General features: G+C 32.8%; 2 protein-coding genes, 1 long non-coding RNA gene and 1 other non-coding gene across 4 annotated transcripts; 1 reads left to right on the forward strand and 3 right to left on the reverse strand.

The window, feature by feature from the left end:
- Nucleotides 1–5272: 5272 nt before the first annotated feature.
- Nucleotides 5273–6381, forward strand: LOC114175370. Its single transcript, XR_003602823.1, has 2 exons — nucleotides 5273–5840; nucleotides 5919–6381. It is a non-coding gene; the product is annotated as an uncharacterized LOC114175370 (long non-coding RNA).
- Nucleotides 6217–10839, reverse strand: LOC114175369. The gene is made up of 8 exons (XM_028060144.1): nucleotides 10355–10839; nucleotides 9911–10083; nucleotides 8286–8379; nucleotides 7902–8012; nucleotides 7708–7797; nucleotides 6884–6969; nucleotides 6739–6803; nucleotides 6217–6520 (listed from the first exon to the last, which is right to left on the reverse strand). The coding sequence occupies exons 1-8, from the start codon at nucleotides 10688–10690 to the stop codon at nucleotides 6411–6413; spliced, it is 1065 nt and encodes a 354-aa protein (XP_027915945.1). The 5' UTR covers nucleotides 10691–10839; the 3' UTR covers nucleotides 6217–6410.
- A 4585-nt stretch (nucleotides 10840–15424) lies between these two features.
- Nucleotides 15425–15496, reverse strand: TRNAG-UCC. The gene has a single exon. It is a non-coding gene; the product is annotated as a tRNA-Gly (tRNA).
- A 3599-nt stretch (nucleotides 15497–19095) lies between these two features.
- On the reverse strand, nucleotides 19096–21187 carry LOC114179845 (protein UNUSUAL FLORAL ORGANS). Its single transcript, XM_028066324.1, has one exon. The coding sequence runs from the start codon at nucleotides 20677–20679 to the stop codon at nucleotides 19354–19356; it is 1326 nt and encodes a 441-aa protein (XP_027922125.1). The 5' UTR covers nucleotides 20680–21187; the 3' UTR covers nucleotides 19096–19353.
- Nucleotides 21188–27253: the final 6066 nt, after the last annotated feature.

Raw genomic sequence — 27253 nt, forward strand, 5'->3', positions numbered from 1 at the left:
TCAATGTTTTTCCCTGTAATAACAGTGGCAGAGATGACATTTTTCCTTAAATGATTAGCTTGCAATCTTGTGTCATTGCAAAGACCTTTTGATTGATCAATATTTCTCAAAAGCATGATTGACACACCCGTTTTCAACTTCAATTGATGATTTGATATGTCTGAACATTTGATATCATTTAAGAATTCAGATGTAAATCATTCTGATTGAATTTCTTGTTGTTCATCTGATTGGTAAGGTGTATCTGAACTTAAATAAGTAATTTCCTCACCACTTAATAAAGCATGAATTCATTAACTTTCTCTACATAATCATTTTAATTTTGGATCGAAAAAAACGAAATCTTGTTCAAAATTTTGTGCTTGAAAGCCTTGCCTCTAGCTAATCTTCTCTAGCATTTCATTCATCTCAACAAAAACAAAGTTAAAATCAAAGCAAACTTTTAGCCCAATAAAAGCAAAAATAAAAATAAGATGAATTTGTTCATCGAGAAAGAGGAAAACAACAAAAAGTTGAGTAAAAATCGAAACTTTACATACCATTTTAATTCTGGATCAAAAAAGACGAAATCTTGTTGAAAGTTTTATGCTCGAGAGTCTTGCTTTTGGCCGATCTTCTTCAACATTTCATTCATCTAAAAGAAAATATTAGAGAGAAGAAGAAAAACTTATACATTTTTTGTGTTCTTGACCGTATTCATGAATCTCACAGTAAAACCTTCATCCAAAAGAAAAATACTACAAAGAAAAGTTGTTACACATGGTAGAAGAAGAAAAGATTGAAGAGAAGAAACAAAGTTATTACCTTTTTAGTGTTCTTCACAATATTGATGAATCTCACAGAAAATCTTGATCAAACAGAGAAATACTACAAAGAAGAAAATTTGTTACCCTTTTTGTGTTCTATGAATCTCAAGAAAAGATCAAGTAGAAGAAGAAATTGTGGGTTTATGTGGACGAAGAGTGATGGAGTAAGAGAGAAGGGCAGAGCTTGATGAGTAAAATTAGATGAGAGGAGACAGAGAGGAAGAGAGAGAGGTGAAAGGTATGAGAAAAATGAAATGTAGGTTTAGGAGAAAGGTGTTTTGATTTGAATAAGATACACGTTTCAGAGTCCAATTCCTTAGCAGATGCCACGTAGTGTTATTCCTTTTGTGGTATGAAAAATGTGAATGTATTTGTGTAGAATATAATATTATATTAGAAAGTTTTCGATTGTTAGGTTCTCAATTGTATATTAGATTAGATTCACGAAAAAAAAAATTCAAGAAATATTTTTCAAGTTAATCAAACAACTCATGCTATTTTAAAAGTGTTTGCGTACTTCTAAAAAAATTGGTTTAATATAGTGCAAATTTGAACGAGTTAGATTGGTTATAAAACTCTTGTCTTAATATATTAAAACACATTTTAATTCATTAAAACAAAACTATATGCAAAGTGATGCAGTTTGAATATGTTAAATCACTAAACTGAATCAATTTTAAGTTAATTTAATCCATTAAAATTTTGTTTTAACATATTAAAAAGGTGACAACTAATCTTCCAACACTATAAATATTGTTAAAGTAAATGAATTTTGAAAACATTTTTCCTGAAAGACACTCATTCACTCTTTATTCCAAATAAAATTTTCGAAAGATTTGATGGGATTTAGAAGAAAATTAATAAAGTGGAGGAAGAAACAACCATGATTTTATATCGAAAATCTTCACTAAAAATAAGGATATACCTTTCCTAACAATTCCCAAAAAGTCTTCAAATTATGAAATTTTAGCATGTCCTCCAAGTTTGAGTTCTTCCTTCAGCCATTTGAAGTTGAATACTTGGGCGCATTCACCATCAAACCAAGACTCTATTGATCCACCTCTTGGATATGGAGAGGATGGTGATTGAACTCATCATAACTCATTCATTGAAATCATTAGATAATTAAATAGTTATTTCTCTCCAAGTTTTGTGAGTTCTCTCTTCAAAGGTATGTAATGAGAGTGTAGAAGAAAAATGAGCTGGAGACCGTTAGAGGCAAGGAATATAACATACTATCAAAGAGAAAAATTGTTTGGCTGAATCATTACGTGACTAATTAGCAGGGGTTATAAAGGGGAAAATTGTTAGAGGAGAGGGGAAGGAAAATTGCTAAGATAATTCCTTTCTCTTGATTCACTTTCTTCTAATTCTCTACTGTGTTTGTTTGTGTATTGTGCTTACATGCATGGTTGAATGAAACAATTTTCCCTGCATCTATATTTGTGCTTTTTCATTTATAGAGTTGTGTATTAATATTGGATAACAAAAAATATCGACAACCCAAAAAACATTTATAAAGTTATAATGGAAGTCATAACGAAGTATGATGGAAATATTGCGGCAAAAAAAATATAATACCACCACATATAATTTTAATGAAAAAGTAATGAAAAATAACAACATATCAAAACATCACAAATTTAAAGTTCAAAACATAAAATAACAATAAATCATAAAATAAATATATTGAGTTCCTCTCTGATCACCAGATTCTTCTTTAATTCCAATATAATTGTATTCAATGTCATCATCTAATGGGACATATCCCTCCTCCTTTTTCCCTTCTAAGAGACTATTGTCAAAGTTAAGTAATCTTTTAAACTCAGAATCAGAGCTATCACGCAATTCGTTTTAACTTGACTTTGAATCTTTTCTTTACTCTTCTTGGTTTGTGTTGGAGTTGGAGTTGAACCTGAACCTTTCTTAGAAGCATGTGAAGATTCAATAACAATACCACCACTTGATGGTTGCTTTCTTTTATTAATTGTTTGTCTCATTATATAAACTACTGGTTCTCCAATACCTGAAGCTTCATAAACAGTTGCCTAATTAAAAGTGGGATCATCATCAAAAACCAAATCATTACTCCCCTCTTCATTATTGTTATCATCATCAACTTCTCTCATTAACCACTCATTACATTCATCAATGTCATTCTATTATTTCATCCCTAATATCGTATCTTTGAACAAGTTGTTGATTATACTTTATGTAAACCAAATCATGCAACCTTTTGGTCAAGCCTATTCCTTTTCTTTGAATGAATATTCATTATGAATAAGTAATATGTGAATTAATTTCTTTCTACACTTTACAAATAAGATAATAATAAATTAAGTCATGCCTTATTACTTGCTCAAAAATACTTCAATTTCGCTCACATCCTGATGAACTACATGTCAAACTTAAAATCTTGATTGCTAGCTTTTTTAAGTTGGGAGCTGCATGGCCATAATTCTTCCACCATTGAGCTACACAAGCAAAGAAAGTAACTTATAACGTAACCATTATATCTTAGCGCAATTTAAAAGGTGTTTAAGTGTCTCACTTGGGGCTGTGGTTTTCCTTGATTCTTTGAAAAAATCATAATCAAAAAGTCCATTTGCACTCTTATAAAGAGGTAACTCAGTTAAAATTTTTTGTTACACATCTTTACCTGGCACCAACCTCCTGATGCAATCATATAACCCATTTGTAACTTCCAAATCATATTCCATTTTTAGGTTGGAATAAAAAAACTCTAGGTTCAAAAGGTGACCAACAGTATGCAAGGGGCGATGAAGTTGACATGTCCATCTATTATCAATGATTATAAATACATCATTGTATTTACTTTCATCCTTGTTGAATGACTTCACTATTGTTTCCTTGACTTTCTCCATTGTTTCATATATATAACCCATAGTTGCTTTTCTTTCCCCATCCATTAGACAAGCACATGAACAAGAGGAACCATGGCTTTGAAAGTAAATAATACTTGATTTCAAAATGAAGGCATAAGAACAATTTTTGTAGCCTTCGTCCCCTTGGCTTCCATAGATAGCTTGTTATTGCTCCATTCATCAGAAGTGAACATCTTTCTCAAATTTACCTTCTCCTAATGCAACATTTGTAATGATAATAAGAGATAGCAAACCTTGTAACAACATGTCTTACTAATTCCCTCTTATTTGTAAATTATGTCAACAAACTCAAGGTACTATAATGGCTATAGATAAAGCCAACAAGACTAACTCCTCTTTGAATTGTCTTCTTTATCAAAGGAAGCTTTCCAATATCTTCAAACATCAAATCTATACAATGGGAAACACAAGGAGTCTAATAGAGATGAAGTTTTTTCTCTTCTAACAAATTACCAACCAACACATAATTGGTCCCATTATCTATTATAACTTGAACAACATTTTCTTTTCAATTTCCTCCACAAGGGAATCAAGCATCTGAAATAGTTTTTCTCTTGTCTTCACAAAGTTTGAACCGTCAATGGACTTGATAAACATTGTCCCTACAGGGGAGCTCACTAAAAAGTTAATCAAGCATTGTTGCTTTCGGTCAATCCATGCATTTGACATAATAGAACAACCATGTTTTCTCCACTGGAATTTATGATCTTGCAACAACTTCTCAATGTACTCAAGTCCCTTGTTGAGAAGTGGAACTCTGATTTCATATAACTAGAAGCGGGTAAATTGGGTCCATAAGCACCTATGACATCAATCATATCTTGAAAAATTTTCAACTTCACAAGGTTGAATGACAAGACTACTTAATACCAAAATCGAACAACATATTGATGAACTGAGACCTTTAAATTTTTGGCTGCATTATATCCACAATTGACAAAGGAGCTATCTATTCTTTCTTTATATAATTTCCAAAGTTCTTCTCTCACATTTTTTGGAGTCTTGGTATAAGCAACAACATTGTCCTTCTTTGCCATTAGATGCTCTTTTGCTTTAGTAACATCTCCTTTCATAACTCTCCCACAATAATTGCAAACAATTGTATTTAAATTTGATTCATCAATTGGATAACAATGTTTCGAACTAGGGTCACTTCTGTGAGATGTTCTTGAAGTATCTTAATCATTGGCCATTATTGTTACTAGAATAGGTATATTTTTTGCAAAATAATTCTAGTGAAAGTAGAGAAGTAGAAAAGAAAAAAAAATACACTTGGCAATGGCTGGCGACGGCAACGATGGCTGCAGTGGTGGTCGACGATGGTGGCTGACGACGGTGTGATAACAAGTGTAGTGACAACAGGTGCATTAACGTGAAGAGATGTGCTTTGTTGTTTTAGAATATAGAAAACTTAAGGTCAAATAAAAGTTTATTGTTGTGTGGTTGTTGCGATAACTTAGGTAAAAGAATGATTGGAGACCAATCTGCACATTGGTAATGTTTAAATAAATATTTTAGTGGGTCAGGCCCAATTTGTTATAGACTAGGAGAGAAATGGATTAAATTAGGGTTTGTGTTATCTTCTTTCTCCCATTTCTCCCACCACATGCATGTCGCCGCTCGATCTGCATATCTCTTCTCTTTTACTCAATATCTTCTTTTTTTTTCAAGTCAATTTTTTTGCCATAACCGCGATGCCACCACCACTCGCCATGGGCCACCATCAAAAACCCGATTCGCCTCTACCTTGTTGTGGCGACAAGTTGAGAAACCATTACCGATTTCTGCCATGTCGCCGTCATGACCGATATTCAACAACACCGGTCAATGTTCCATTCTTTTGAGTGTGTTACTGTTCCATTCTTTTTTTGGTATGGTGCTAGCTTACATTGGTGCTTTCATTCTCATTCATGACGGAGAATACAAGATTGAAGGAGCTCCAAGGGGGAGATAAAGGAATCAATGGTAGATGTCAAGCAATTAGCCAATGAAGTGGCTACTATAGATAGGGATTTGAAAAGCTTGATCGCAACTCTTCATGAGCGTCTGCAAGACGATTTTACTTGTTTTGAAACATTGGAAACTTCTATGGATTCAGTTTTGAAATCGATTCATCCTCTGGATATAGGTTCACACATTTCTTCTCCATCTTTGTCATTCCAAGTTTGAAACATCAAACTGAATTTCCCTATGTTTGATGGATCAGAGGTGTTACATTGGATTTTCAAGACGGAACAAGTTTTTGACTACTGTAAAACTCTCGATGATCAACATTTGCTCATTGCCTTTGTGCATATGGAAAAAGAGGTGGTTCCATGATTTCAAATGCAAATGGTTTCAAATGTAATATTCGAGGTATTTCCAGCATGGTTCCTCTAACAACATATGTCAAGTGCTAAGTTGAATGTCCCAGATAAGAAGGTCACATGTTCCTAACTAAGAATATCTCCTATAAAATATTACTACTAGCTTATCCATATGCCATCTACAAAGTTAGAAGACAATTCAATAACTGATCATCCTTTTTGTCAAGGTCAAATATGAAGAAATAGGAAAATGTACACACTGCAAAGTTCCTGCGATTAGTGTGCATGAACTATCAATCTATAGCAAGAATTCCCTAACTAAGCACCTTGTATATATATGGTGGTTTCCAAATTAATCAGAGTGAACAACAATAGATAAACTCAAGAGTTTGTCACAGACTGCTCTCTAGAAAACCAGCAAAGCTAGGGTACTTGGGCTTCCACCCAACCACTTGGCGTGTTTTTGTGTTGTTTAATCTTTTTCCTAGAGGATCATCTGTTCCTGCAAAGCCAAATATGACAGCAAAGGCTAAATTAACATCCAATAAAATAATATGACGGTATCAGTTCCACATATGTTTCACCATTATTAAGTAGACTTTTGGCTTAACTCAATCCTACAAAATCACTTGTAAGATGAGATTTGTACTCACTTATATATTTTAAATTGACTTTATCTCTAATTGACATGAGACTTCCAACAACTATCAAAGAACTCACCAGTAAATTTATCAAACTTTTTATTGAATTTTCCACTTTTATTAACCAGGTCCATCATTTGCTGCCTGCAAACCCATGATTAGTTTGAGATTGTTTTTTAAATATTCAGAGTGTAATTTGACAAGTTAAAGATAAAGCACCTAACCTAGACAAAGGATGATTATCACAACCCAGGAAAATCTGTCCACGGAATTTTTTCTTCAAGATTGCAACTGCAAGGGAAGCTGCATCCTGTTGTGGAAACATAAAAAAATGAGCACCGGTTTTAACTTTATCATAAAACACAACTAAATACATTAAAACAACGCAAAATGTAGAAGAAAACATAGAGCACGACCTCAAGGTTTCTTAGATAATTTTATAACTATAAACATATCTTCATATTTAATATTAGTTTTTACTTGAGCCTTGCATTTTATATTTGCTTCGAACCAAAGAGCTATTACTTATAAAACTTAGAACAAAAATGAGAGTCCATGAACCAAACTAGAAGCATTGTAGTAGCAGCATATATTGATTGACGCATGCTTTCAACAAGCTTATATTATAATGGCTGCTTATTAGATTAGAGGTTGGGGGAGCAAAAAGCTCTCTATGCTATATTCAGATACTTAATAAACACAAAAATAAAGAACGAAACTAATCGAAATATGCACTAAGCTTTTGTCTTAATTTCAGTTTGTCTCTCTGCATCATAGTTTATTTTTGTGCTTGCTCAGTTTCCCAGGTATGCAATCTGCCGATTTCATTTTCAGTTTTCTGCTTTAAATATATTTAAAGTTTAAACCACCAAATGGATATATTCTGTTTCCTATTGTGATATTCTTGAAGAAATCAGTAAACTAGGGCTGAGTGAGTTTTCTACTTGAAACTCATTAACTTCAATGGTTCAATGATATTAGATACAAGTTACAGAACCAAAAAGGAAAGTGAATACAGAAATAACCAGAGAGGAAATGGTATTCTGACCTCATAATGTATAAGATTCAGGATGTGATCAGGACGACTATCAACAGTACCCTTTTCCAAGTAATAATTGTGTGCACCTCTATCTTCTTTGTAAAATTGGTTAAGGTTGAAATAAACAAAGCATAGTGGCAAAGATTACTTAGATCAAAAACACATTCCTACAATCCAGATAATTTGAACATAACCAAGGATATATATAGTCCTGCCAATCTCAGAACACAGCCACCAAACTCCAGTACCACATTTTCAGCTTTTAGAAGGACATCAACCCTGGCGTTCCTCCCAATTGGCAGAACTGGTGAATCCTAAAATGAAGTATACTCCATCAGGATAAATCAACAAACATTCAAGACCGTAGAAAGCGAAAATCTGACAGTATCAGCTGGCAAATGTGAACAAGATACACAAGAAGAGAAGCACTGTAATTGCACAAGTGTAGCTAAAACAATTTGTGCATTACATTATTTGGAAAAAAGAAGCTTGTATCACCATGTACACTGTAATTATCTCCTTCAAATCAAATCATATCAAAACAGAGAAGCAACAAAAGAATATGACAGTTTGGATGTATAGCCCACCTCATCACATGATCCATTATCATTACAATCATATGGAGCACTGCTTGACGTAAACAAGAAAGAACCTTCCCCATTCCAGCTTAATGCAGCTAACCTGATTAGTTGACCATCCACATCAGTAAACAATTTCATAAGAAGACAACTACTGCGCTATCATTTTCTCTAACTAGAAAATCCAAGTTGATCTGACCAATCAACTCAATGTTACTACAGGCAATGATGTAAGCAATCAAACAGAATACTCAGATGCTAGAAATGAGATTGGATAACCTTGCCCATCCTATGAACAGGATGCATGTAAACATGCAACAAATCATTCAAGTTCTTTATCAAGAATGAGAATTCTGAGACTGAATGCAATTAATACTTGTGCCATCAAAGGGGAGGGGAAAGGAGGGAAACGTTTTTATTTTTTAATTAAGACAGCAATATAAGTTTTATATACCAAATATATTAGGACATTAAGCTAGTCTATCATTTTATTTCTTTCATTTATTTATTTTTATCAGATTAGAGAATATTTATGAGAAATGAAAATTTAACCCTTCCTTCCCTTTCACCCCAAAGTCCAAACCACCCACCCTTTGTAAATCTTGCTCCTTGGGTACAAACTTTAAACATTAAAACTTATTTGTTGATGGATATCAAAGCAAACCACTAAAACAATTACAGAGAAGTACTATTAGTCCTCTAAATAATAATTTCATATTCTATATTTGAAGAGCTTATTAGTCAGTGTTAGAGGGTACCTCAAATCTCCATTCTCATACCTTTGCAAATTCTTATAACTACCACAAACAAATCATGCACAAATTTTTGACATGATCTGACTCAACATGCTTATCAACCTTGCAACTGCCACCTCCATATGACATTATTTACTTGGTCTCAATCTCATATCCCTTTTCATACAAGAACAAGTCCCCAATAAAAGCATTCACAGCCCACAACAATTTACATGGCAACCAATCTCTCCTCACTCTATCATCATTAAGATAATAATTTTTTCCCCTTCCTATTAGTATTTAAAAAATATCTTGCACATAACTTTCACTATCTCAACACTATTTCTAACTAAAAGTTTGAATCTTCTTATAAGAATTTGAGCTGAAAGATAAATTAACAAAAAGAGGTAGATCACACAAACAAAAAAAAAGTACATCAAAAATATAGATTTTCCAGGAGTGCAATGCCATGATTATCAAGTTTCAAAGCAGAATTTGAGAGCATTCTCAGTGAAAAAGCTTTTATTACACGAAATGTATGTTGAGGAAAAGATGTCACCATGATATAAATGAAGTACAATGGAATATCAACCAGATTTGCATTGAAATACAGATTGGTGTGCTTAAACCTCATCCCTGATATTCAACCAATAAGAAAGCATCAAAACCATACATCATATATCAGCACAAAAACAACTTGTAGGAGTTTAAAAGACTAATTTCAAGGCATAAAAAACACTCCTCAAGAACTAAATCCATTATCCAGAACAAAGGTGAGCATTAGCACAAGTTGACCAACTAAAGGCCTGGAAATAACCAAACTAACTGACCAACACTTCAGGTATAATCAAGTCTTGTACAAACTCATTAGCATATTGCCATACCCTGAAGATTTCTCACCTAACATTACCAGCATAGTCTGGTGTGCGGGAAGGTGGTGCACAATAAATGACATTTGGAAATTTGTGAGTAGCTTCCGTCCATTTCAAAGACGGATAAATACCCATTTGTATCAACTCATTGTGATGATGAGTAGTAACTGTCTGACCATAAACTTGACAATCTGGAATTTCCTGCTTGCAAACACATAAATAGACACAAACATATAATAACAAGCTACTGAATATCGACTAATAATAAGAGTAGCAACGTAAAAACTTTTACATTGTCAACCAAATACAAATCACCTTAACTATGACTAGTAAAGTAATTATTAAAAAAATCATCAATTTTATCATACATCACAATGTATAATTCTGCTACAAGAAAATCCTGAATACAATGTCAAGAAACCATAACGTATAATGTAAGATAGTGAATTGGCCCAAGAAAATGAAAGAATACCTGATGCCATTTCTGAGCAACCAAACGACCGAGAACCCCAGGACCCACAACGAGTAAGTCATGTTCTCCAATTACCCGAGGAGAGGAAGAGAGTGATTCTTCCGTGGGAGAGAGTGCATCTTGTGAGACCTTCAAATGGGTTGTCTTGTACATCGAAAAAGATGTAAACTTTACTCTATTTCCTAAGTTTGAATAAGAAGATCGAAGATGGGGTTTGGGAGTGAGGAAACTGAGACCCCGAACGTTATCACAGAGGATAGAGAAATTCCCAGATAGCTTTTGAGGTTCGAAAAGAACATTAGTAGTTGGGAAACATGTAGTTCCCATCGTAATCATAAAGAAGCCTAGTCTGCAACTGGAAGAGGTTGTTGTGTTGGTCTCACTGTCGATGTTTTTGGGACTTTATGGATTGAAATGCCCACACAGCGTAACACATCGGCAAATTGTAGATAAGAGAGCTTCAATTCTATCAATAGCATTTGTTTTGGTACATTGTATTAAATTCTACTGAATTCTTTTTTATATTCTGTTTTCTTCATTTGGTTAGTACATTTATTTTAAGATGGTGGTAGTTTGACTATAATACTATTATTTGACAATAATATAAATTAATATTTTATTTAAATAATAATATTTTATTAAAAGAAATTGGTGTCAAATTGTAGTTATTTAGAAATGGTGATATAAAAGTAACTTTTTCCTTTATTTTATAAAGATTAACGTATATGGTTTTTATTTTATTTTTTAATTTCAGATATGTAAACCTTCTTTGAACATTTTTGCAGACTCTGGCTTTAATCTTTTTGTTTTTCTATGAATGGAACTTTTGCCATAAAATATTGAAATCACGTTGTATTTCTTAGAATGAAATTGAATTTATATAACTTAAATAGTAGAGCTATCCGCGAGTCAATCCGGCTCACCATGGGTTTGGGTCGGGTTAGATTAAATTTTTTTTACAAATTTTAATAGGAGTTGATTTTTGACCTGACTCATCTAGAACCTGGCTCATTCGGGTTGAACCCGTAGTGAGCCGGATTGGCTCACCAACCCACAGATAAAATGGTCACCTAAGTGTTTTTTGTTTTTTTTATTATGTTGAGCTTTACATTTGGGTCATGTTAAGTTATTTTTTTATCCAATACATAAATGATTTGTATTTTTTTTATTTTGGTTTGTATTTGGATTCTATTAAAGTTTATTTAGATTTTTAATTAGAATTATAATTTAGTTTTGACTGAAAAAAATAGAAAAAATTGTATTTTTTTTTAATTAAGTGAACCCGTGAGCCAACCCGTTTAACCCGTCAACCCGTGATGGGTCGGGCCGGGTTCAAATTTTTTTGGCTCGCTAAAAGGTGAACCGGGTTGGGTTAGGTCACTAAATCATCAACCTATAGTGGGTCGAGCCGGGTCGGGCCGGGTTATCCATTTTGATAGCTCTATTAAATAAGGTATTGTTTGCCAACTAATATATACTTAGCAGTGTTATAATTATTATCTATACATAACGTTTTAAGAATGTCTTTTATGTAGTTGTTTGATATTATTATTGAGCTTTTAATTTTGTTTATTTTGATTACATTTTACATAAATTGTTTTTAGTTTAAATTTCAAATTTATTATTATTTCTTTTTACTTGATTTGTGTTTTTTAGTTTTGAAGGGACATTTTGGATACTAGTTTGGAGAGGAGTTCACAATGCTTAAAACGGAGAACATAATCACACACCTCAAGAACAATACTCAAGCAAAACTTTTTGTTATTGTCCAAGGGAATTTTGAACAACATAAGCACTATAATAAACATGCTTTCAAGGTCCATTGGTTACACTAAAGTTATCACTAATTGTGTTTTAATTATATTTTGAACATGTTTTACACGCTTACTTCATAAAGTTGAGAAGTCTTGTTTTTATAGCAGAGAACATTTGAAATTATTAATTCAAAGAGTTGGTGAATCCATCCCCAGTACACGTCAAATCGAAGTGTACTAAAAGTCAACATTTGTTGACACACTTATCCAATAAAGTTGAGAAGTCTTATCTCAATTGTAGATTGCATGTAAAATTATTGATTCAAAGACTAAGTCAGTCGATCTCTTGACATACGTCAAATTGAAGTTTGATGAAAGTTGACATTTGTTTGACACATTTACCCAATAAAGTTGAGAAGTCTTGTCTTTATGCCAGTGCATGTGAAATTATTGATTCCAAGACTAAGTCACCCATCTTCCAATGCACGTCACATTGAAGTCTGATGAAAGTTGACATTGTTTGGCATGCTTACCAAATAAAGCTGAGAAGTTTTGTCTTTGTGGCAAAGTACGTGTGAAATTATTAAGTCAAAGTCTTAGTCAGCATATCTCCCAATACACGTCAAATTGAAATATACTAGAAGCTAACATCTGTTTGGCATACTTATCAAATAAAGTTGAGAAGTCTTGTCTCTATAGCACAATGCATGTTAAATTGTTGTTTCAAAGAGTGAGTTAGCCTATCTCCCAATACACATAAGATTGAAATCTAATTAAAGCTGACAATGTTTGGCATGTTTACCCAATAAAGTCAAGAAGTAAAATGAGATAAAGGTGATTGTAAAGTCTAATCAAAATTTAACTGTGTGGAACAATTTCCAAAGAAGAGTTAGAAGGGTGGTCATGGATAATAGTGCATAACTGATTATTATATTATATTACCTTGTTCAAAAGTAGTAAATAAGGATGGTGGTGGTATGTTTAGGCACAATGGAGTTTGTTAGCTTAACAAGTTGAAATTGTGTTTGGTGAGGAAATGAATGCTTTTAATTTGTTTAATGTTGTTGTTTATTTTGAAGATGGAAGGTTTGCATTTTGTACTTCTATAAATGGAGTAACAATCAATCATATGTGACGAAACATAGCAGTCATTTTTTGGGACCATGGGATGATATGACTACAACTTTTGCAGCCTTAATCATGGTGTTTGAAATAGTTTAAAAATTTGACAAAACATTGTTTTCTAAAGTATTTTTTCCACTTAACACAATGTAATGACTTTTGAGGACAAAGGAAGTTAGTTAGGTATTATAAAAGTTAGTGAAAAACACCACCAACAATCTTTGTTAAGAGTAAAAATAATTATATGACTATGACTTTACAGCCTTAATCATGGTGTTTGGAACAATTTAAAAATTGATAAACATTGTTTTCTAAAGTTTTTTTTTTCACTTAACACAATGGAATGACTTTTGAAATTCAAAGGAAGTTAGTTAACTTTTATAAAAGTTAGTGAAAAACACCACTAACAACCTTTATTAAGAGTGAAAATAATGATATGACTATGACTTTTGCAGCCTTAATAGATGTGTTTGGAACAATTTAAAAATTTGAAAAAACATTGTTTTCTAAAGTATTTTTTTTCCACTTAACACAATGGAATGGTTTTTGAAGGCAAAGGAAGTTGGTTACGTTTTATAAAAGTTAGTGAAAAACACCACCAACAACTTTTATTAAAAGTGGAAATAATGACATAACTATGACTTTTGCAACTTTAATGGTGGTGTTTGGAATAATTTAAAATTTTGATAAACATTGTTTTCCTAAGTATATTTTTTTGACTTAACATAATGGAATAAGGGTGACAATGTAAGCTTGACCTGGCGGATTGGCTTGCAGGCGTGTTGAGATATTAAGCCAGTAGGCCCGTAAAAGCCCGACCCGCATAACCCGCAGTTTGCACCAATTGGCTGGCGACTCACATAAAAAAATTGGACTTGTGTATATTGGTTACTTTCCTTTTGTACTTCTACATGAATGTCCAAATTCTTGTATGAGTGGAAAAGACAAGTATTATATATTTTTGAATGTGCTAAAATTTGAAAAATACATCGTGTATGTTAAAGTACGAATATGAATATGATGAAAATGTTAAATTATCAATTTATCATTCAACTTTCCAAAGTCTTTACTTAATTTTGTGAACTTGTTAAAATTTCTCAATTAGTTGAACTATCAATTTATCATTCAACTTCCTAAAGTCTTTGCTTAATTTTGTAAACTGGTTAAAGTTTTCCAATTTGTTGAACATGAAAAGTTTTATCATAAGATTTTTCTTTTAAAAAAAGCGGACTGGCATGTGAACTAGAACTTATACGGACAGACCAAACTTTTTAGCTCGCATTTTCAACTATGAACAGTTCCATAGCTGTGACGACATATATTGCATTGTAGATTTATTTTTTTTTTCTTTTTTTTTGCGTGTAAGCTCCCCTTATTCTAAAAAAACAATATTTTTTTCTCTTTTCCATTTTTTTCCTATTGACCCCACGACACCATCTCAAAAAACCCTAATCACTACTTCAAACCGTACTTCATGTTTACTGTCCTTCTTCATTCCAAAGAAATCTTCCAAATTTAATTTTAGGACACAAAAATATTGCTGGAGAGTTGAACATAATACCTTGCATATGTCATATCCGATTACTATATCCAAATGAGTTATATAATTTATTTGGTCATTTTATTCATTCTAAAAATTATAATTTAAGCTTAACGAGTCATTTTCTTTATTTTACTAAAATAAATTTTTCTAGGATATTAAAGAGATCGTAATCATGTGTCACTTGTTGTAACATCCCAATATCTTCACCTTGAAGAACACCTATGAGGATGATAATGATGTTCATTGTTATAGATCTTTGCGAAGGTGAAAAAGTCTTTGATCACATCGTCATCATATGACCACTACAGCTATCATAAAATAACCCATAAATACAAAATTAATTTTAGATAAAAAAAATGTAAATCTTAAATGTTTCAATTCCATAATCTTATTTGTTCTAGAGAAAAAATTCATATTGTTTTACCAAGTCATCATCTTTTGACTATGTTAACGATGATCTAATAAAAAATAACATATTAACTCTTAAATAATAAATATTAGACTACATTAACTCAAAAAATAAAATAAAAATTGAATAATTATTACGAATACAATACTTCAAAAGATATTAAACTGAAGCTAAATAGCAATTGGTAATTTGAATTGGTATAAATAAAACTGAAAATGTAATTTAGTGCATAAAATGGAAATTGCGTTTGCCGGGAGTCGAACCCGGGTCTATTGCTTGGAAGGCAATTATCCTAACCGTTGGACTACAAACGCTTTCATGTGGGTTGAAACTTTATTATAATTGTCATAAAATATTGAAATGCATGTAGTGTTTCTTAGATAGGGTATTGTGTGCCGACTAATATATACATAATTATTGGCATATTATTATTGGACTTTAATTATATTTATTTTGATTAAGTTTTACATAAATTGTTTAGCATAAATTTCAATTTTATTATTATTTATTTTTACTTTTGGAGGCACATTTTATAAACTAGTTTGGAGAGAAGTTGACGAAACTTAAAAGGGAGAATATAATTACATATCATCAAGCATGTCTATAAAAAAAATACACTCGAACGTAATACTCAAGCAAAACTTTTTGTAATTATTCAAGGAAATTTTGAACAATTTATCACTAGTTATAATTTATGTTGCTAATTGTGTTTTAATTATATTTTAGGTGTTTAATTAACTCATGCTAACTTTCCAAAAGCGATTAATTTGAATACAGCCACTCATTTGATGATGGAATGGTTAGAGGTTGTCTTGGACCAATAGCTAATTAGTGCTAGTTGTGAGACCCGGAAAAAATATTTTGATTTGATAGAATAAATAAATGACGTGTTAGGTGTGTATTTAGGTTATTATGATTATGTTATGGTTAAAAGATGTGGTAACTCATTTTGTTAGAACATGTTAGTGGAGAAGACTTTGATTCAATCCTTATTTAGAGCACTTATTAGTTATTATTAACACTAAAAGAAATTTTGGATGTTGGGAAAGATTAAAAGCGAATTGGAAGTTGACTAGGATGTGTACGTGTATTGAAAAATTGAAGACAAATAAGAATAAAGAAAATAATGAGTGTGATTTCTTATAAAAATGTTAAAGACACTCATTAAAAGAGTTGAATTATAAACTCAAGTAAGGAGAGTTAACCTTTTTCTTATTATTTGATTATCTATAGAGCAATATTTGTAACTTAGATTATGGAATGCTAAAGTGTTTTTTTTATTGATGATTATAATATAATAGCTAAATTTTAATATATCATGGCTCTAATTAGTATGCTAAAAGAGTACAAGTGCAGAATTGAAACAAGGGTTGTGTTCCTTTTACGCAATGAAGTTTTTGGTTCATGGGATTACGTGGTTTGTGGTTGGAGTTTGAAATCAAATTCAAATTTATTTAATGGTGTAGTATAGTTAAAGTAAAAGTGTTGTGTGTAAGTGAAATCTCTTAAAAAAAAAAAAAACCAGCAATTTGAATTAGAGACGTAGGTGGGAATCATATAAGCATAAATGTAAGTTTCCTACTGCTATATCCATTTGACCTTCCCAAATTAGCCACAATACCAACACGCAATCGTGAACAGTAGATCACACCTTCATCTAAAACAAAGTTATCGTTTATACCAAGCCATCATAGTTCATTAGAGATTTGGGGTGTTGTGCAGAGATCTCAGACCAATGATACTGTACCTATTAAGGTAAATTCAAACGCATCAAATTTATCAATTTCAGAATTATCAGCTGCTACTAATTACAAGGGCTCAAATCCTGTTCCTGAAGATGTTTTTCGTAGCATTATTCTTGGTGAATACATATGGCCATTAAACACATGTAATAGTTTTGAGATTTCTCAAGTTTTATAGTTTGCAATTCAACGATTATGAAGACGGTCAAACCAAAATACATCTCCAACAGTTTTCTGCACATAATTCGATGTCTTATATGTACTGTGTATCAGTAATCCGCACACCCACTTTGTTCTTCTCTCTTTTTTCTCTTATCTGGTTTTCAACATATTTTTTTATTACATGAAAGAATATATAAAATGAGATTTTTGGAGTATTTCATTCCATATACAAACTTTATTTACAAAACTTTCCTAAGAGAACTCACCTTACTAGCATACTAAATATCATTAGAATTCACGAGCTATAAATCTATCCGTATCAAGTTTAATATGACCAAGCACAATCAAAGATAATCGATACAATAAAAATGACTTTACACAACACTAAACCGGATCATAGGTATAAAAATTATCTTCGTAAAAAGTGTGAGCTAATTCATAAAAATGTGGTCTAAAATACACTAAAAATTAAAGTTTTTATATTAGAAATATTTTATCCCTCCTTTTTTTGTTCAAAATACAAAACTTATTTCAAAGAGTTCACAGTGTTGAAAATGTGAAATTTTAAAAAATACGTATGTCAAAACCGTTGTCTTTTATGAAAATTTTAAGCAACGATTTTAAAATTGTTGTTGTACTGATAACTGTGTCCTATTACCTACGGCTGCGCTCACCTAAACTATATCTGAAAAAATGTTGTCTAAATTTTAATCCACAATTTTTGTGATTTAACTCACAATTTTGTGTTGTTGCATAATGTTTTTTGTTGTAGTGAATGAGTGAAGTGTTACAAACACACTAAATATCTCAAAATTCAAAATTCTAGTGATGTCTTTAGGACTGAAACAAATTAATTGCTATTAGAATCGATGTTTCCTTATGCTCAGCCACGATTGAGTCCGATATTGGTTCTCCCAACTCATATCTATGTTGACCATTTCTTAAACAGTTGTATTACTAATTCATCTTTCTTCCTAAGTCTAACTATTAGAGAACAAAAATCCTCTAAACTATAATATCTAGATGATTATTCAAAGATTTTATAAAACATTGAGTTCCTTGATTCCACAATTTTCTCTCATCCTATCTTTTTAAGTTACTTCTTTTATATATGAAGTGTAAGTTGTGTAATTTAAAAGAAAAACATACGCATTCATAATTTAGTATACACTAAAAAATTAGATAAAAATGACTTAATTTAATAATACTTGTAGTATTTCCTGTGTCAAAATTTGGAAGCACTCTTTCCATGCGATGAAGCTAAAGCTTAGAAAATAAAATGATGTAAACTTTTGTTACTTGCTAATTACATTGTAAAACTTTTGAATTTGTCAAAGGTTACTCATGGCTATATAAGAGTTGTTACTCCCTTTCAAAATTTTCAAATACTCAAATTAATTATTAAATTTATATGCGTTTATGATACTAATAGCAAAATTATGTTAATTTATTATCAAGTTTTTTAGGTAAATTCTTAAAATTCGTAATAAACTTGTATAATTCTTACAATTCAATTTAAAAAAAATGAGTAATTTAAATAATGATAAAATATAAATTAATAAAATAGATTATAAAAGGGAAATAATGTTGTGAAATCCTTATTTATATATAGTAACTGACTTGTCTTTTAGAACAATTATTTAAAACTTGTTTTACTTACTCCAAAGCTTTCAAATAATAAAATACAAAAAGTATACATACTATATAACATTCGTCTTGTAAATATTGCATCAATATCAGTGAAGAAACGTGAAATAATTTGTTAAAAAAGCAACAATTTTATCTCTTGAATGCAAAAAACTAGTTCCAATTTAGAAGTTCAGAGGTCACGAGATTGATTTAGCTGAATAGAAGACAGGAAGAAATGAATGGAAACAGGAAAAATCTAAGCGTTCATATCAGCATATATATGAGAATAAATCACTGATTAAACTTTCTCCATGAGACCTTATTCAATGAGTTCATTGGAGGGATTAGGAAAATAACATGTAATAGACATTATAGCTGCTGCATGTGGAAGCAGATAACATGAAAAAGAGGCCACATAAAATTGCATTCGCAACCTAGTTGATTAGATTCCAAACCACACCTCCGAAGTATTGTAACAGCTAAGTAATTAACCAGTGTAGGGACACGTTAAAACTGATTTTACAAACCAAATCACTAATACTGAAATAGTTTTTCATTGTCCTACATGCATTCCTTGATAATCATAGCATGATTAAATCATTGCATATATATGACAAACTTGAAAATGATTTTCTGATTTAAGCAGTAAAAGTCTGGAAGGGAAGAGCCAATTGATCAAGGAGGCCAGTGACAGGAGTGGCGAGTCTAGGTTCATACGCAAAACCATGCAATTCAAAGCCATCATGTGCAATGTAAGGACAAGGTGGAATCCACTGCCACCTCTTTCTGCATATATCAAACAGCAACGCTTTGTCTGTGCCACGAATCATGATCACAATAAACTCCCCATGCCCTACACATTCAAATCCGTTTCCAACTTCTAATTCAGCAAACTGAATATAAAGCTGCTGTGGCATTCTTTCTGACTCCACCCACATTGTCCCACAAGCCTGCAAACTCCACACCCTCAAACTCTTTGGCACGTTCAGCTTGCTCTTCTCAACAGCCGCAACAAGAAGCAGCTTCCCCTTGCACTCAACGAGATTTGGAGACCTGAGGAACCTCCTCATTGGGGCTTGTATTTTGAACCAATTGTTTGATGTGATATCATAAGCCAAAACGCTGAAAGGGCTGCAATTCATGCAGTAAAACTTCCCTTCAGCGTAAACCATTCGACCGGATTCAAGGCTGCAAAGCCTAGGCAGAGAAGAGGTGGTGCCCCACAAGGAGTAAAACCCTCCTCCATCGATGTGAAAGCTTTCAGATGTCAAGTTCTTCACTGCATAAGGAGATATCATGTCATCCCCGGCAACAGTGACATCTATGCAGGTGGGGCTGATGGTTAAGCCAATGGAAGGGAAGAGTCTAGGTCTCAACGTGGGAGGTAACTGAGTGAGAGAACCGACCAAAGGGTTGCACAGAAGCATGGTCTTGGGACCAGCCTCGTCAGAAACCCAACAAAGTAAACCAGCAGAAGAAGAGGCCGGAGAGAAGCCAGAAGGGACCAAAGCAAAGGAAATACGGTACCATGCCATGTCAGAGGGATCAAAGAGGTACCCTTCTTCACAGGAAGAGGCTGCACCATGTCCACAGCCACTACCGTTGTTGTTGTTGTTGTTCTTGTAGATGTAGCTCTTGCGGGTTTTGTGGTGCTTGAAGAATATGAACCAGTGGCGGTGTGGAGAGACTTGGAGGTATAATTCAAGGAAGGTGTTGGAGAAGAGAAGTGCATACCATCTCTTGCAAACACAACGTGCACGAAAGAAAGCTGGTGGAGGAAGGAAGGCTATTACACGGTCGAGAAGCCTCTGAGGGAGCTTGCTCCATATTCTGCTGTTCATCCATATAGTAGAAGTGCTGTAAGTGGCAGTGGTAAGATTGCTAGTAGTAGTACTACTTCCAGCACCACTGATGGGGAATGTGTACGAAAAAGGAGACGTCATTGAAGGGTGAAAACCTTCCATATATATAAATATATTCGGTTGGCTCGAGATGGATATGTATAAGATTATCTGTGTTTGCTTGGTTTAAACACAAAGTAAAAAAGTTGAGGAGTGCAGTTTATACTAGCTAGGCTTGCCTTTAATGTTAAAGGAAAGGTTATGCATGGTTTCTTGTTTTGCTGCGTAAATTTTGCTTGGAAAGATAGTGGGGGAAATGGGTGTGGAAACGTTTTTAGGGAAGAACCTAAGAGGGGAAAGCAGTGTAGGTTGGACAAGGGAAAACGAAAAAGGTGGCTTTTGGAAGGATAATTGTTGTTGATGTTGTTGTTGTCATGTTGTTTGCTGACTCCTCCTAGCTATAGCAATCACCTGGGATGGTTGTTTCTGTTCCTCATTTTCAGTGGGGTGTTGGAGAATGGAGAGAAGGGAAGACGGTTTTGGAAGTGAAGAAGTGTGATGCAACACAACCAGAAATGGAACAAAAGACGTGGGATTTAGAAGTTGGTGGTGGTTATGATGTGAAGAAAGAAATTATTGGGTGTTGTGTTGAGGCATCGGTGGTAAGTGGGACAAGTGTATATATAATAAGATGAAAACATGTTTGGGTTTGTTGAATTGTTGATTTGTTGAGAGCATAATTAATTAAGTGGTTGATGTATATCTGTGTGTGTTGTTGGCATCTTTTGGAGGATGAGAAAGAAAGAGAAAGAAAAGGCAAGTGATTCTGATGAATGCATCTATCATTTCAGTGTTGTTTTGTCAAGGCCGAGGTTGGAAGGACACAGTGGCAGAAAAGTGAGACAGATGCAATTGATGAAAGCGCAACACCCTGCGAGGACAAACACATGGGGGCATATAAAATAGTGTTCATGAGTATTGATTCAATATTCATCCAAATCCAAACCATTTTTTGTGTGTCGTGAATCTCTCAGAGTAGCGGCATTTCCTTTTTTTCTTTTTCTCGTTGCCCTTGTTCAAACGCAGGTTATTCCCACAAAGGGACAAAACAAGGCCATCAATGAGAAGTACAGTTGATATGTATGTAGATGACAAGTCTAGCATGGAAAAGGTGCATCAAATCTTACATAAAAAAAGAATCATTATATATTATATTGATTTTCACTAAGTAAGAAAAAAAAAATGATGATTAATGCATGAGAAGGTTGTATTTGTTGATGATGATGATGAGTATGAATAAAATCAGAATGATACAAAGTGTGGTGTCAGATGATACATGCATACGTCCAATCCCATCGAAGTGATAGGTTTCTTTACAGTTTAGACAGCAGAGGGAGGCGTGAACTACCAAAAGGAAAAGCTTTTGGTGGTGCTAAAGCTACTAGCTGTACTCATCATGCCATACACGAAGCTATGCTATATTAGTTCCTTCGTATTCATTCATTCATTCATTCACCTTATTCACTATTCCTTTCTTCTTTCTATGAGTCATAATATTCTCTTTCTCTCACCCAATTGGCTTTTGTTTGGTTTTGTTAAGGGAAGCAAATCTGAGTCAGAAAAGCCCCCACTTCCCCCCCTCTTCTGTCACGCTGTCTTGTTCGTGTCAATCTCTCCCATTCAACACTCCTTCAATTTTTGGAAAAGGTCTTCATCCTCTGCTTTCGATATCTTTCTGTTCCTTCAAGAAATCTCCATTTTCAGAAAAAGCCTAACCACACATTTTTAGTAAATTATGTTCACTCCCAAGCAATCCCTTTTCTTTTTTAATTTACAGACATACATATACAAATACAAAGTCAAACAAACAATATATATTGCAACCTAATATTTACATTAAAACCTCTCTCTAATGTTTTTCATTTTCCTCGTTAATGTTGTAGTTTTTGTTGTTGTTATTAGTAGTAATGTTGTAATGTGCCAAATCTCGTGCTGGGATTGTGTCACTACTGATGTGTAGCAGTTTTGACACTGACCAGAAGAACCGCTTGCTGGGCCGTGTCTGCTAACAATTTTTACTTACACAATCGACGTACACATCAACTTGACGCAGTGTAGTGGAAGATAAGAGAGTGCAAACAAAATTTATGTACAAAATATCCAAACATCATTTCTCAATACAAATTCTTCCGTCTTCTGCTACCAAATATTCTTCATATTTATTTTCACCGACTCTCATCCTAAAACTTTAGGAAAATTAATTTTTGATCAATTTTTTTCAACAAATTTTTTAAAAGTCCTCATAAATAAAATTAAAATAGATTAATTTTTTTAACCAGAATAAGTAATAAAATAGTTTTTTTTTTACCAAAAATTTGTTAAATTATCATTTTCTAAAACTTCTTTAATTAACATATGTGTTTTCCTTCTAGTTTTTTTAGTATAATATTATTATAAAAATTATTGAATAGTAATTAATTTTAATAAAAAAAAAGTAATTAATTACAATAACAAAAATATAAGATCCACTTTATTTTCTGCCCTAATTTTAAAGGTCTATCATAATCAATTGGGCTTAAGGCTGACCCATAGAGTGTCCAAAGCCCCTAAATCAGCCTAACACTCTCACTTTCTACCACTTTTAGAAAGAAAAAAAAAATCCCTTGCTCACTTTCTTGTTCCCTCAATAGTACTATGCTAGGGTTTTGAATTCCATTCGTCTTCAAGTTAGCTCAACCCATTTTTCTGCTCACGTAAGTCGTTTTCAACTCATACTCTGTCCCTTCAGATTATTCTTCATGGTTCCAACTAAGGTTTGTCTTGGTGAACTCGTTTTAAACCTGTTCCGCTATTTTTCCAGCTTTCGAACCTGCTCCTAAAGCTACTGTGCTCAACTGTTTGGGTGTCCAAGTCTTTGGCTAGCATTTTCCAGGTAAGGGAAGCTAGGGTTTCGTGTTTTAGATTTATTTTGCCTATTTTTGGTTTTGTTTTGCATTCTTGGTGTTTGTGTGGTGTTCATGATGGAATGGATATACATTGCTTGCTGTTTTGGATGAATCTCTGGCTTTGCAGGCGTGGAACAATGAGAGAGAACTGCTATTTTTGCCCAAGGGATTCTGTCTCGCCTAGGCGAGAGTAGTAGGAGCTCGCCCAGGGGTTTTTGCTCGAGCACTCGCTCAGGCAGAGAAATTGAATTTTTGAGTGACGAACCATCTCGCTCAAGCGAGATGGCCTCGCCTAAGTGAGCGTTCGCAAAACCTCCCAGGGCCTCTATTCACAGTCTCGCCTAAGCGAGAGCCTACAGCTTTGGCGAGACCACTCATCTTGCCTGAGTGAGGGCTCCTAGCTTGAGTGAGACCTGACACAGATCGTGTTGTTTTCTCACATAATTGTTGTTGATTGTATGATTGGCTGGTTTGCTCTATTTAAAGTATAAAGTATGTGAATATGCATGTAATATCTGATAGTATGGGTTGGAGTTGATGAGTTTGGTATGACCTTTGTATGAAACATGAATTGGATGGTTGGTTATAAATGTTGGCATGGAATTAGTATGCATGATAACTTTATGCGTGGATGGTGGGACATGATTTTGGGGGGCTTAGGACGTAATTTCATGAATCTTTAGGTGAGATCTCATGGTGGTGTCTCATTGGTTAGGACGTAATTTCACGATGGTTTCGTGGTGGTGCCTCATGGTCAGGACGTAATTCCATGATCCCTGTTAGTGGGAGTTCATGGTGGCACGTCATGGTTAAGACGTAATTCCACAAAGGTTCGTGGTGGTGCCTCATTATATAATTTAGTAAGGATTCAAGTAAAGATTGCATCCTGACACTATAAAAAGTCAATTAATCTCATGTAGAGCATACTGACTGAAGTGGTGAGAGTAGCAGGAGGCCCTAGTCTTTGGCAGGATAATGACGTTAGATGTTTGAAGGCTAACCTTGTGAGTGGTAGGGTGAAACCCATTGGCAATTGGCTCTACAGAGCAGTAAAGGCCACCACAAGTGCAAGCATCCAGTGAATCCGACTGATTATATGTATCCGGATAATCGTGTCTTGAGTCTTAGTGTCTTGTTTGTTGGTCATCACATGTTGGGTTGATGTATGTATCTTTGGCTATAAAATTGTATGCAATTGTATGATAACACGTTTTTCTACTCTACCTTACCCTTTTGTTTGTTTGTATGTTCTATGTGTGGTTTTTTCCTTTTGCGATGATCATCAATTTATTGATATGAGCATATGCGAAAAATCCTCGTGGTCATCAGGGTGATGGAAATTTCGCTGCATAGTTTGTCTTGGGTCGGCTCCCACCTTTCCGAGTTTCCTTTTAGGGTTGTAGTCCATGTATTATTTTGCTCTTTAAGCATTTATTTTGATTACTATCGAACTATTTCTCTGCCTTGTTAATGGCATCGTGGTGTGCCTTACTAATTCCCTCTAAGTATTTTTGGTTAACCGTAAGGAGTGACATTAATACTCTGCAACTTTGCTCTTTATATTATACTGTGAGATGTTTAATTTAATTACGTTATTATTTAAATGGGATATTACAAAAACTAATTTAGATATTAATTTATAAATTAAAAATTATTGACAACTAAAATAATTTTAAAATTTTTTAATTAATTAATCTCTAAATTGATAATTCTAATAATATTTATTATCGATTGAACTTTAAATTAGTAACTATTATCAAACACACATTAATTGGTCTCCCTATTTTGACTAATTATATGATATCCCTTTATCCACTCCATTCTATCATAAATTTTTTTAACAAATATTAGATTACTAATTAATATTCACACTTCGAGTTTATATTAAACTATTTTAACAAATAATTTTATTAGTATAGAAATATATACTGTTAATCTATGAAATATTCCTAACATGTAGGTTTCAGAATTGCATGTTGAATATTTAAAATCTTAAATTCGAGGAATGTAAATAGAACAAAAACTTGATGATTCAAATAATGATTATACTTTGAATAAATATTAATATTTAGTAAAATTGATTTTTTTACATCAATGTCACCTTTATAAGGAAAAAAAGATACGCTTTTTTGTCCATATAAGATCGTCTTTTAGAAATTATAAAAAAAAAATATTAAATTTAAAAAAATTGCAAAATATGGCAAGTTGTGCTTTTAAAAACATGGGTCTGTTTTTATTTATTTATTTATTTTTATTATGCAGAAGTCATGTTTTAAAATACAATTTACCTATATTCTTAACTTTTAAATAGTAAATATATAATAGGGTAGGAGGTCTACATTTTTAAATTTAAATTTTTGAATTAATATAAAAATATTTTTTCATATTCGATCTATCTATCAAAATGAAGAAACTTTTCCCACTTCCTTTTTCATACTTTTATCCATCTATCAAATTACGTTTTTACTCTGATTTTTGCACCTCTATTTATCTTCTTCTTTTATTTCTTTCTTGTGGGTGTTCTATTTCACTTTGATTCTAAATAAAGTATAAAACGAAATGGAATTAAGAAGCTTCCTATGATGGGGTAAAGTTCAATGGAAATGTAGAGATCCAACAAACCTAGTTTACAAACACGGAACAAGGGCTACATAGGAACCATTGAACTGACAAAAGTGTAAAGTGGTTCTCAAGTGTTTCCCCATTCATCACCCAATAACCCTACCTAGCTATGCATTATTGTGCCTCATTACCACTTGCATTTGCATGCCATGGCGTGGACCATTCCACTCGAACACTAACATAGCCATGTTAACTCGTCCCCACATTCATTTATGCTAATTTCAATGAACAAAAAATTAGGTTTTATTTTAAGTATTATAATGTTTGAAATAACATAATTAGGTGAAATTATTATAGGGTTAAATATAGTTTTTTTCCTTAAATTTAAGTGAAAATCGGAAGTAATTCATTTTTGAAATTTTGAACTAATTTAGTCTTTCAACTTTAGAAATGCATGAATTTAGTCCCTTTAACCACATTTTGTTAAGTTTATTTGACATTTCAAATATATTAGAAATGTGTGAATTTAGTTCGTTTAACTACATTTTGTTAAGTTTATTTGATATTTTAAATGTGTTTCATGATAACATTTTAGCTAACATTATAACATACATGTGTGAAACGGTGTAAAAACTCAAATGTTATCATGAAACACATTTGAAACATCAAATAAACTTAAACAAAATTGGTTAAAAGGATTAAATTCACACATTTCTAAAAATGAAGGACTAAATTAAGCCAAAGTTTCGAAGAGAGACTAATTCCAATTTTCACTAAAAGTTAAGACATACAAAAACATAATTAACCCATTATTATATATAAGGTATTGTTTATTTTCGAAATCGGAGTTATGTAACTTAAAAGTGTTCTAAAAATAGAGTATTGAAAAAAATGACTTGTTTTGTTCCCTCTTTAGAATTGAAATCTGCATTGTAGCCATTACCCTTCTTTTTCTTGTGATTCACTCTACAACGATTTTGCAAGGATCCTCTTTTTTCTGGTGATTTCTCCACGCATGGTATTACTCTCTTAGTAGAGTTCCACAGAAGTTGTTATAAGGAAGCTACTTCGTGACTACGATATCCTCTCAACCAATGTTATGAATTTTTTCCACAATCGTTGTTGGATCGTTCATTCCTTTTTGCTAGACAAAGAGATTTCTCCATAGATAAAGGAGCTTCATTCGCAAG

The sequence above is a fragment of the Vigna unguiculata genome, chromosome 3 (assembly GCF_004118075.2).
Source record: "Vigna unguiculata cultivar IT97K-499-35 chromosome 3, ASM411807v1, whole genome shotgun sequence".
Taxonomy (NCBI): domain Eukaryota; kingdom Viridiplantae; phylum Streptophyta; class Magnoliopsida; order Fabales; family Fabaceae; genus Vigna; species Vigna unguiculata.